Raw genomic sequence first — 13,129 nt, forward strand, 5'->3', positions numbered from 1 at the left:
AGCCCACAGCTAGCTGCAGTTTAGCAAAGCCTGCTGTGTGCTAAGCAGCAAAAGGAAGAGGCCTGAGCCAAGTCTGCTCAGTACAAGATGTAACTGTTGCTTCGGGTGCTTCGGCTATCCATCAGCAGACAGTTTGAGACATAGGTGTGGGAGCTGCAGAAACACTCCAGAAAGACAGAGCAGAAAAGCAGGCTGCACTGGAGAAACACATTTTCTCCTCTCCTCTTGAGACCCACCGTGGTGCCTACTGCCTTCCTGTCCTACCCAGGCTGGCTCCTCCCTGAGGCTGCACCAGGAAGAGAGTGGCCTCAGTATTAGGAAGACTTTTGTTTATGCTGTGCTGACCTCTAGAGGCTTCCAATTAAAAGGCATCCCGGAGGACACACTTCACTTTGAGCCTGGTTGGCACTGACATCCACTTTTGGGGCTGGTTCTATGGAAAAGGAGGGGTTGGTGATCCTTCCTCACTTGTTCTTTGGTTGTCTAATTATAGCTTGCCCAGGTTTTTAGAAGCATCATTTTTTTCTACTCAAAAAACAGGAAGATGGGACAGATTCAGAGGGGGTTTGTGCCTATTATGGTATAAAAAAAATAAGTGTCAGCTGGTTCGGGAGGCATTTCGACCTTGCTTCCAAACTCCCAGATGGCCAAACATGGCAAATGGAAGAATATTTGGTCGCCCAATTCATCAGGACACTGGGCTAGACACCTAGCCTTGGCGCCTCCAAATACTGGGCTGTGGGGTTTGTTTCTTTTCCTGTGCTGTGAATCCACCCATGTGTGCTCAACAAGCTCTGGGGATATTGTGGTACTCACCCCACCTGCCCGACTTCACTATGGAAACAAGACTGTTTATTACTCCCTAAGCAAGGAACCCTGCCTTCCCTCTTTGTTGTAGTTTGGTCCTGAGATCTCCTAAAAGAAAAGGGATGTGTGGCAGGGCAGGATGTGGCACCTTCGAGCAGTGGCATTTGGGCTGATACCTAGCTGTGGCTCTTCACTTGGAAAAGGGGATCCTAGGAAAGGTGGGGTAAATCAGAGAAAAGCATAGCAGTGCAGGTAGCCACTGTGGCTTTATGGGACCTTGTGGCACTACTTCCTCTACAGCAGGGCCAGGTGCTCTACCCATCCTCCCTCAAGGAAATCCAAGATGAGGTCACCATTCTTACTCTAACCCATGAGAAACCAAGGGGATGGGGGTGTGAGTAGTGCCACAAAGACTGTCAGGGACCTGTCTGGGCCAGAACCTTCCACCTGCCAAATGATTTCAGAGATTAACTGCAATGAGAGGAGAGGTGAGTAATGCTAGTATCTGTCCCTGCGTATGAAGGGGCCAAGGGAGCCTGTGTGAGCAAGTCAGAGAAACAGGAATTTTCCCATGATAAAAATCTGTCTACACGGCCCTTCTGCAGCCAGGCTTACTGGAGAGGTTTAGAATGCTCACGCACAGCCTTGCTCTGGACTTGGAATCTCTGGCCAAAGCCAAGGACCGACTCTCAGTGACATTATAAACACACACACACAGCCACAAGCTGGGCTTGCTAAGTCACTCCCAAGTTTAGTGACCCCCCTTATTCAGAGGAAAAAACTTGATCTTTAACTAAAGAATGAAACTTGACAACTTTCAGAGCTCCTACTGAAATGCCTTTATCTAATGAATAACAGCAATTGGGAACAAAGGTGTGGAGGAAATGTCTTCATGTCCTTATTGAACTGTCGCAGGACACATATTTCTAATTGTGCCACAAAGGATTCCTAACCAGGTTTGCAAAAAGGAATTCTGATGAAAAATTGCTGAACACCAGCCAGAGCGTAAGTTAGATGTATGCTCCCAAACTCGTGAATCCACACCTTTGATGTAACTGCCCACCCCCACCGGTATCCATGGTCTTTGTTATACATTTATAAGTCACATATAGTATTCTGTAACCAAAATCTGTGGAAAGAGTTAAAAACAAAACAAAACAAAACAAAAACCAAGGCAAATACCACTAGGGCTGAAGGGCTCTTTAATAGCAAGCTTATGGTAATTACATCCTTGGATGTGGTCCTTGCTCTCACGGGAGGGAGGAGGGAGCAGATGGGACAGGGTGCAGAGAGAATTTACACAGTTCTGTCTGAAGCATCTAAGAAAGGACAGTTTGTCATTTACAAGAGAGCTCTCTGAAAGGAAATGTGAACTCAAAGAAGCACAGGCATGACACAGAAAAAACTCCCGACCCGAAAAACCAAAAACCGAACAAGGGCCCTTGCTTTCATTTCTTCCGATTTGCTTCTCTGGAGATGGCTGCAATCTTTCTTGTACACAAATTAGCACTGGATTGCAGCTGGGTTGGACTTGCCCAGCACTGAATATTTATTTTAGCGCCTTTTAGAAAAGCTGTCACTTGTATAGAGCATTGGTCCTGGCCAGTTCAGAAGGTACCTGCTAAAACAGAATCTCAAGAAACAAAAATGAAAGAAGCCCAGGGAAAGGTTTATGAAGAGCACACGGCCAACTTTCTCCCTAATGCTGAACAAATTGAACAGTCCTAATCGAAATGAATGTTAATTCCTATGTATGTAGCTTAGTACACACTTTAAGCTGCTTGGAACTATTCAGCATTGCAGTGTGGCAAATGCGGTTTCTAACATGAATTGTTCATGGCCATTGATACAGACCACAGACTACCAGCATTCTGGCAAGTTTTACACCTACTCCGTATGAAGCCTAAAAGACCTCGGCTTCTCAAGTCACACCAGTTACCATTTTAAACCAAGGTTAACTGAATTTGTATGAAAGAGGAGTTTCTAATGCAAAAACGATTTTATGCACATCTGTAAATGATGCAACAAGTCATGCATGACATCTCCCTCAAGGCTTAGTATAGGAACTAACCACTGAAGCAACAGTGGAGGAGAGGACAGGTATGGCTCACGTTCTTCCAGCTGCCATGGCAGCCGCTCTGGTGCCAGCACTCTGGGAGGCATGCTTCTCAGGCTAGCAGCTGATTTTACTTCTAAGGGAAGGAATTCCACCAGGTGTACAGCACACCTGCCTTGCCTTTGGCTTGGCAGGGGGCATTGTGAAAGTCACAGAGCCATCATCAACACCCTGGAAACATCCAGGCTCTGAGGAAAGCAGTCCTCTAGAGACAGCCAAGAAAACAAGTTGTCCTGTACCCCGGGAGGTAAGTGTGGGCTTTGTGCCTTGTTTACAACCCAGACGGACTGAGACCTAACTCTCTCACAGTCCTGTTCATCTCCTCCCAAACCACATTGTCCGTTTCTCCATTCCTCTCACTGTAGAAAACAGGATTTGTTTAAACTGTTTCCCAACTGGTGAGTTTTAACATGCAATAACTAAAAATTCCGCTCTGGGATTACAACACCCTGGAACACACTCTTTGTGCTCTGAGAAACCGAAACAACATTCAACATGCACTGTGCTAGAGAAGTTTCTGTCTGTACTGAACAATGGTGTCGCTCCCAGTGTACTTCAGTTTTACTGGTGCCAGCGAGCAAGGACAATCTCATCATGTGGCAGACGTTTTGTGCTCTGGTCATGGAAACACAAAATGTACCCTGTGCTGCAGTGGGCCTAGGAGTCACAAATTCCGTGGGACTGAACCCAAGTGATGCCAGGCACTGCCTGGGGCTTCACTACCCTCCCTGGCTCTGTACTTGGATCCCTGAAACCTGCTCGGTGCTATCCCTGGGCAGGGTAATCAGATAGGAGAAAAATGTCTCCGTGGGTCACTCAGGGCTAGGATCAGGCTTGGTATTGTTGCCATGGCATAATTCAGATTTCACAGCTGGTCATATTGATCAGCAAGCAATCAGCCCCCCCCCATGTTTCTCCTCACTCTGTTCACTACCTACCAAGTTTTCCACTGTCATTTTGTCTTCCAGAGTGATGGGACACGCAAAGTGCTCACCACCCGTTCATGGCCAGCTATTCTTCATGCCAAGTTCCCCTCTTGTGCTAACTGCCAACCACTTCCAAAGTCTTCAGTGGGGGGATGGGGACAGGACCAAAAAGCAATTTTGCCCACCGCTGGCAGAGCAGGTTCAGCAGAGACAAACCATCTTCAGGGGCTTCTGGTTACCCACTTCTCAAAGCAACAGAATTTCATCAGGTTGCCTGGGACGGAGCCGACACCAGGCTCCAGGGATCTGGACACCCGCGGCCACCATATTCTAAGGTAGTGGCACGGCCAACATCTTAAGGACATCATCTTTGGCCAAAGTCCAAATTATTTTCTTCCCATGTCCCTCACTGTCCTCAACTGCTGCTCTTTTGCTCACACACTTCCTACGGCAGCCGCATCAGGATGGTTTCTAGAGCTACAAGAGCAAGTGCCCCTCCCTGTCACATAGAAAAGTTTCATGACTTATCCATGTGGTGCAGTCGCTGGCTGAGTCAAAACTAGAAGGAAGAGTCTCTCCTCCTCTCACCCTATGGCTGCCACTGGAATGCCTCTGTAGGCTAGGGGAGGGTCTCACTGAGGAGCTGTCTGCATAACTAACCACAGGCTATCTGCCTTCAACCCCAACTGTGATATGAGAGTCAACAGAATGGGTAGGAGTGGGTGTGTGCATGCTTGCACACACAGTGCACACTGGAAGGGATACACACGTGACAGCAGAGAGAAGGAAGTTTGCAAGGACAGTGGATTTGCTGATGCCTGGGGGTTTTGTCATGGAAATCAGCCACATCCAGGGATGGTCTTTCTTCCTGACCCCTGGGCAGAAGAAAGACCAGAGTTTCCAGCAGCCCACTGCACCACCAGGGGTCTTAACTTGTAGAAATAGAGAATACCAATATGAGAATACCAAGTATATTTGGTCAAAGTTTAAATGTTTTGATAAAAATCCATCTTATATTAATGTTCAAACACATGTAAATTTAGATTTGAAGCCTCTGTATAAAATTCCTGGTTACCTCATAATTGAGCAAACTTTGTAACCTACAAAAGCCATTTATTTGTGTGGCCTATCATGTTTAAAAGGAAGTTACCTGCTCTGGACCATATCTACAAGACAGAGAGCTCAGTCTCCAGGTTGTGAGCAGACAGGGCCTGGGAAGCACAGGCAGGACTGGACCTCATACCCTAGAAGGAGCACTAAGTCTGACTTAGCTAATGGGCAACTTCAAGGGAAGTAACTCGGCTTGAGATTAACCATTAAGTTTCCAGAAAATAAAAACACAGATACAAAACCACGATGCGACATCACCCAGGAACTGAACTCTGCTGTGCACCAAGAGCAGTGGGACTCTTCACAGTACCACTGCATTCAACAGAAAATGCCCAGACGGCTGCCACAAACACAAGCTTCTGCTACTGTGGGTTTGGTTTGTTTTTAACTTAAAATACCGATGGCACCGTGTGTGTGTGTGTGTGTGTGTGTGTGTGTGTAAAACATTCCCAAACGGGATGATTGGAAGAATCAAGTGCTGTAAGGGAGCTCTTGTATCCTAAGTTATGAGAACCCGAGACACACAAGGGTCTTACAGTGGCATTAGAGAATGTCCTGGTATTTATTGGCTAAATAATGACAGCAGTTACTTCTGGGAGTTGTCTGTGTGTCCTGATCATTAAAAACGTCCTCTTTTTAACCAAGCAATCCTCTAAGATTCCCACTTCCATGTCACTTTAAAATTTCACTGCAAGTAGGTTCCCTGGAGTATTTAATTATAATTTTTAATAAATTAACTCAGCGGGAGACTTTTCTTGGCATTCTCTACAGAATAAAAGATTAGAAAAGTACAGGATTTCATTATATTATTTTTTTTATCCTGGGTTATTTTCCTATTAGATTTCATCAGTGGCTTCAAAGCCTAACTAAGGGACACTTGCTTGGATTCTAGTTGTTTTCATGATTTAACGAGTTACCGTCTCCTCCTAAAGAAAGAGGGCAAAGGCTTCACTTCATATGCAGGTTTAGAAACAGCTCAAAGGAATCAATAATTTATATCTTTCACCCCATCTATACTTTCCACTATTAGAATTTAAAAGTGGCTTTGGAATCAGCATGTTTTAAAATGATCGAACAACCACGAAACATTTACACTAACCAGCAGCTGGCTGCCACATGCCCAGGGAACCAATTCAGCAGCAGCAAGTCTCCAAGGAGCCTCAGCCACCCTCACCCTCTGCATTTGCACACATGCATTTCACGACTAGATATTAAAACTCATGCCTTCTAAGCAAAACCTTTCACTTATGGACACTTAAAAGGTACATGAAAAGTGCAGGCTGCATTTCTCCTTGGTCATGCTTTTCCTCAGCAAGGTCACCTGGGAGGACTCAAAACACATCCCTAATACATTCAGCGTTCTCTACATTCCAATCAGCAAACATTAATTCTCCAACATAAACTCAAGAGGGAAGAGGCAGCCACAACATGGACTCTAACTTCAAAGTGGCAAAGGCTACCAAGACATCGCCATAGAAACCCCGCCAAAGTGGGGCAGAAATTGTGATCACTTCTGAGCAAAGCTCATCACAGACATTGTGTGGTCATTTAAAAGGTATTTCATTTTCAGTTGGATGTCAGGAGCCCGGTGTCCTGTTTTGAAGAGCTAATACAAAAGGCTACCTCAGGAGCACAGGACCCCATGGGCAGCATAGGGCTTCATCCCCTTCTGGGAGGTGACCTAGGAGTTTATTGCTGACTGACCCCCATTTGGGGGTGGTCCGCCTCTGGCTCCTCCTCCACATCTGCACTGTACTCTTCAAATGCGTCGTCATCTGCATCTGGGAGCCCCAGCAGCTACAGAGAAAGAATTGGACAAGAAAAGCAACAGCTGTAAGCATTGCCCAGACTTCAGGGAGAAGACCAAAGACACTGCACCCAAATTCAACTGCTGAACACAGACAGTGCATCCCTGAGCTCAACTCCCCCACCGCAGCCTTTACAAATATCGTAGAAGACACATCAAGTCTTTGTGGGTTATCAATGTCACTGGCTACCTCCGAGAAGCTCTCTCTTAAATGTCAAAGCACAGACAGGCCCACAAACCACACCTGTACTAGGTGCAGCTGGAGTGCTGGTGAGTCACACCACGAGCAGTGCTGATGTGCCTCCCAAATGTCCCAAGCCAATCATCTGCTTCATTTTCTCCCACAAACACACGGTGTTATTTATAGCTCAGAGGTTAAGAGCACTGACTGCTCTTCCAGGAGTCCTGAGTTCAATTCCCAGCAACCACATGCTGGCTCACAACCATTTGTAATGAGATCTGGTGCCCTCTTCTGGCCTGCAGGCATACATGCAGACAGAACACTGTATACATAATAAATAACTAAATAAAAAATATTTTTTAAAAAAGAGTAGCACATAGATTAAAAATGCTAAGACAACTAGGATGTTTAGTAGCAAAGGGTTACACTCTATAGCAAGGTGGTAAGATAGAATCTTACATATACTTAAATTGAATTTTAAATTAATGATATGAGGCACACTAATATAAAAAACATGATAAAATTACAGATTTATTATGATACAGATTTTCTTAAAATTCATATGGATGCACAGGAAAAAAGACTGCAATTAAATATACTTACATTGAGTTTTCTTTAATATTTTACATTTATTTTTTGTGTTTGCATGTCACAGCATGTGTCTGGTCACAGGACAATTTGCAAGAGCTGGTTCTCTCCTTCCTCCATGCAAAGACTAGATATGGAACTTAGGTCCTCCAACTTGGCCGCAAGTGCTGCAACCCACTAAAGCCATCTCACTGGTCCTCCAGCATGTGTGCGCACGTGTGTGTGTGTGTGTGTGTGTGTGTGTGTGTGTGTGTGTGTGTGTGTGTGCGCGCGCGCGTGTGTAAAGAATTTCTATAAAACTGGGATTGCAGACAACTTTTTTCCATTTCATCTTTAAAAAATGTTTTTACCTTTATTTTATGAATATGAATATTTTGCCAGTATGTATGTACACTATGAGTACGCAGTGCCCACAGACATCAGAATAAAGCATCGGACCAGACTCCCTGAAATGGAGTTAAGGATGGTTGTGAACTATTGTGTGAGTTCCACGAATCAAAATGGGTCCCTTGAAAGAGCAACAAATGCTCTAGACCGTTTTTCCAGTTTCCTTTTCATCTATTATATTCCACAAATATTCTATGATCAGGGAAACACTACAAATTCAAGATAAATATTTTTAACTATGCACATGTGTGCATGTATGTGTTGGGGTTATCTGCAAGTGAGTGCTGGTGCCCCTGACCATTAGAGGTGTCGGATCCTGTGGCCCTGACCATTAGAGGTGTCGGATCCTGTGGCGCTCCATAGGCAGTAAGCTGCCCAGTGTGAGCGCTGGGGATCAAACTCAGGTCCTTTGGAAGAAAAGCACTCTTAACTGCTGAGTCATCTCTCCAGCCTTAGAAACTGGACAGTACTAATCAGTCGTGATCAGTGTGAACCAAATTCTTGTGTGCTGGCAGAAAGCCATGCTCTAGTGCTCCTGGGCTTTTGCACTTGAGGACTGAGTAGAGTGGCCAAAGACTTTCCACACAGAGACCCAGGACTTGTCACCTTCAGACCTCTTAACTAAGTGGCCCCAGTGACCTACACTTCAGCTGCATTAAGACATCTAAGGTAGGCCTTCTCGTTCCTCATGTGGCTTCTCCGTTGCCCTTCCACCCTTCCTCTGAAGGGAACAGCTCCCCATTTTGGAGGCACACCAATCCTGAGCCTGTGCGTACCCCAAGACACTCCCCTTACGCTGCCCTATAAGATCTCTATGCTGTGGCTTTGCGTTGTCTTTCCTAGCCATGTGGGTGGATGAAAGGCCCAAGCTAATATGGGGTTAGCTTGTTAAACAACTGCAATAAAGCCTCGTGCAGTTTGCATCAAGCTTTCGACTCCACCTGGTGATTGGGGTGACCGTGGTCCTGGGCTGAGATCCTAGGGCCTGAGCCTCTGGGGGTCCTTCACCTCCACTCTCCCTGTGGCTCAAATAGAGGACCAGCAAGCACGAAGTCCCAACTGAGACAATGCTTATACTCTAGAGCTCTCACAGTTTCAGAGCCCCAGGAAAGCAGAGCAAAAACATATGTGAAGCATTACTGGTCACAGGTCAAGATGGCCACAGCCTACTGCAGATACGTGCTGACCCTGAAGAGCTCACGGCTGCTGATGTCGCAGAGAGTTACTGCTCACTTGAAGGAAAGGGCAGGGAGAGGTTGTCCAGCCCTGGCACATGGATCTCATGTGTCCTCAGAAGAAAAGAGAAGCTCCCTTGTGTCACCACTGTCTCCTTCTCACACTCTAATGAAATACAGGATAAAACTGCCTCCAGAGAGAGAAGATGGCTAGTCACAGTGGAAGCAGATGGTCGCTATGCTGGCGGCCAGTTTTTATTTGGAGAGCTGCTGATGACAAGGCAAAGTGGAAGTGTCAAGGGAGAGGAATGCTGCCATATCTGGCACAGCAGCATTGCTGAACTCAGAGCTTGAACATCAGCTCAACAGCAGAACAAGAGACACAAGACCGCCGAAGAGCGGGATGTCCCTAACTGCAAAACAGCCAATGCATCTGTCCATCCCACTTAATGAATCTGAGGTGGCACATGGTCACTTGGAGTTCTGGGTTCAGAGGACTCTGAGGCTCAGTGGGAAACTGTGGTTAGCCATGACATTCCTGGGTAAGAATGGCACAGCCGAGCCATGTTTGTACATACATGTATCTACCATGATTCTTCCTCACAGGACACTTGGTTATTCACCCTAACCCAAGCCACAAGTAGCTCTCAATGGCCTCATGGACTCAGCATGCCTTGCTGAAGTAGATCCGGCAGGCTGATTGGCACAAACTACACCTCTCCCCTGCTCAGCTCCCTCCCTTACTCTTCCACATGATATCAAAGCACACGGTTCTAGCTTTAGAGAGCCAGCCTGAAGGGAGGCCCTTTCCTGGGGACAGGAAGCATCTTCCCACTACATGGGGCTGGTCAGCCCTTGCAGTTCCAGAATGGGGAAGTAAAGACACCATTCGTAGTGGCAACGGACTTCCAAGGTTCCTTGGTACAGATTCTACAAACACACAGAGAGGCTGGAGGATGGCACTTGACCTTTGGCATGCACCCTTCTCTGTACAGCAATAAGTTCGGCATTGACTGAAACTCAGAGCGACTCAAGCTCAGAGGCAAAAGTAAACAGCCAGTCTGCCCACTGTCCAGCCTTACAGATATGTATCTTGTTGGGCTGTCTAGGGAGTTCCCACTGCCCAAGTAGCCTGTCTCCAGCCTCCTCCTGCCTCTTTCCTGCTGAGCTGGCTCTAGGAGGTCCTTGCTGTGAGTGAGCACTCCGGGAGCAGGAAGAAAGGAGAACTCCCTGCCAGCCTCTGCATCCCATCCTTGCACTCTGATGAGACAAACAAGGCTGCCACACTTCAGAGTGAATGAAAACTGTGTATGCCTGTTTCTATCTCAAGCAGCTTTACATGGGGTTCTCAAGACCAAAAGATGTTGGGAGCCTATCCAGAGTCACCTAGGACATGACACAGCCAGCACTCAAACTCTCGTGATTGGCCTGAAGTCTTCCCACACTTACCCCCACCAGGCTGGCTACTGTAGAGATGCCTGCCAATGCTGTGTCTGGCACTTGGAAGTTTCCATGGTTTCTAACTGGGCAATACATGTTTTCAAAAGGTGTCCTCAGTGGGAAATGTATGCAACTAATATTTGTATTATGACAACCTTGAAGTACATGCAAGCATGGCAAACTACCAGAGTGGAGTTCCAGAAGCACCACACAGATAGGGAACAATCCAGCACCATTGTCACAGCCATGGGTGGTAGAGGATCTAAATCAGAGGTGGGATGACAAACAGCATGGTAGAGAGCAGGAGTCCTTATTGCGACAGTGCCCACATGTTCTTATGAGAAAATGGAAACAGCCAAAACCCATCAGACAGGCCTGGTATGTCTAAATGATTCTTGATGGTTATTTTTCAGCAGCCTGGGACTCAAACAAGTTTCTGCTCATTGTGTACAGGAACACACCAACATTCCCAGGCCCTGCTGACCACAAAACTCCCTTGGAATAGTCCACAGTTACAGACTGCTAGGTCCATCAGGACACACAGGCCACTGCTGGAAAGGAAGAGTTGCTAACATTTGAGAATTAAAGTTCTTTAGGCCCTGGTCACCCGTGGGACTATTTAGGTCCTGTGGATAAAGGTGCAAATTACTTGAGGCAGTGGCTGGCATGTGGCACCCTGAAAGGGCACACATCAGGCAATTTGGGTTGGTGTCTTTATTCTGAGAGAGAAGGCATATGTGGCTTCTAGAGCATCCGGGATCAGCTTTGGCTTTGGTGTGTGTAGTGTGTCCTTGGAGCTTCAGGCATCCCTGCACACTGCTTCCAAGGGAGAATCAGCATTTCCCACACTTACTGTGTCTCTGAGTCACCAAGAACACTACCAACAATGCAGATCCTGGCTCAATGAGGGATCCCCACATTTCTAATTTGCTCTAAGGGGGCCCAGAAGCCCTACTATGGGCAGCAAGACTGGCTAAAGCATTTGGGGGATTTGAAATTGTTTATCCTAAAACTCATGCTGAGTTTCAACCAGTCTTCTCTATATTAGGATGGAGAGAGCGCTGCGGAGGAGTCAAATGGGTAAGAGTGGCAGAAGCGGTTATAGGGGGCACTGTCCTGCTTAAAACTGACAAGGGTCTTGTTTTTGCTGTTTTGTTTTGTTTTGATTTTGGTTTTTCGAGACAGGGTTTCTCTGTATAGCCTGGCTGTTCTGGAATTTGCTCCATGCTGACTTCAAATTCAGAGATCTGCCTGTTTCTGCCTCCTGAACACTGGGATTGCTGGTGTGCACCACTACTGCCTGGCTAAAGAACGACAAGGTTTGAATGTCCACAACATGAGCAGAAAATAAAAGATATTGAAAAGTTACATTTCTAATATTTATTGCCATTCATGATTATCCACATGGGAAATGTTTTCCTTAGACTTTCTGTCCCACTCAGGCAAACTCAGCACCAGTGGGTTCCTACTACCCAGATGGTGGGAGCAGAAGCAAAAATTGCACTGCTCTGGGCCATGAATGATTTCTTGTGTGGAGTCATCCCTGGCTCCCTGGATCACTGGGTGCAACCTAAAAACACTAGCCTCCCTCAGGCCCATGTCCAGACTCAAGGGAGTGTTCTTTTGCTAGGAGTCCCTTCTTGAGAAAAGAAACAGTGTCACACAGCATCCTCAGCAGGAAGGCTGGGCCATTCAGAGGAAGAAGCCATGGGAGCCACAGGAAGTAATGCCAGGCTGGGCCATCATGGCAATAGCCGCCAAACAGCATTCACCACTGCCACAGGCACAACTATAGGACCTGACCTCCATGAAGGAGAGAGGGGAGGAAGGCACCTCACTGGGAGAGCAGCGATCTTTCATGCTCATGTAACTTGGGGGGAATCTGGCACTAGAAGACCACCTCTCCTCTCCACCTCTGCCTGATTACCAGCAATCAAGTCTGACATTCACCATCAAATAAAACAGGCACAAGTGACGGTCACTGTTTTATTTGATATCACTGGCCCACTATCTACGTCTACATGTGATGGCCAGCGAGAGTCTCGTAAGTGAGGGAAATGACTGTCCACATTTGCCAGCGGTCTCTGAAGTCATCACCCGTGAGCAGTGCTACTCACAGGTGGCAACAGTCATTTGCATTCATGCACCAGTGCTATCTGACATGCTCATAGTGAGGAGGAAAGTATCAGGCCTGAGATCCTCCTTCATGAGGCCAGATGCTCCTCCAGTGGAGAGAAATGGGTGCCGCTCGAGGTGAAAAGATGGACAGTTGCATCAGTGATCACATCCCTATCTCAGGGCAGCTGGACTTTGACAGTCTGCTTTGGACATTGTCCATGGATCCATAGGACAGTGAAGTAGAAGCTGGCCCTGTTTTAAAGATGGGAACACATAGGTTAAGAAAACTGCCAGAAGTCACATAGCAAGGGACAGGGCAGTCTATCCTACCTGGGGTATTTCTAAGGACTCACTGCATGGCCAGGAAACTCAGATTCCATCTTTCTCTCATTTTCTCACACTCTACTTCAATCCAGCAGGAGGCCAGCTGGGTCTACTTTCTAGGCATCCAAGGCTTTTGTTCCACTCTTGCTA

At 46.7% G+C, this 13,129-nt stretch overlaps 1 protein-coding gene across 5 annotated transcripts in view; it reads right to left on the bottom strand.

Annotated features, from left to right (window-relative positions):
- Positions 1-1,992: 1,992 nt before the first annotated feature.
- Positions 1,993-13,129, bottom strand: part of Mturn (maturin, neural progenitor differentiation regulator homolog) — a 42,152-nt gene continuing 31,015 nt past the window's right edge. For 3 of the 5 annotated variants that reach the window (XM_027429669.2, XM_027429668.2, XM_035448637.1), the window contains exon 3: positions 12,510-12,907. In XM_027429669.2, coding sequence (XP_027285470.1) covers positions 12,827-12,907 — 81 coding nt within the window. In that variant the 3' untranslated portion in view covers positions 12,510-12,826. Of the gene's footprint in view, positions 6,757-12,509; positions 12,908-13,129 lie in introns of those variants that run through there. The other 2 variants (XM_027429671.2, XM_027429670.2) reach the window with 2 other exon arrangements.

The sequence above is a fragment of the Cricetulus griseus genome, chromosome 8 (assembly GCF_003668045.3).
Source record: "Cricetulus griseus strain 17A/GY chromosome 8, alternate assembly CriGri-PICRH-1.0, whole genome shotgun sequence".
NCBI lineage: Eukaryota > Metazoa > Chordata > Mammalia > Rodentia > Cricetidae > Cricetulus > Cricetulus griseus.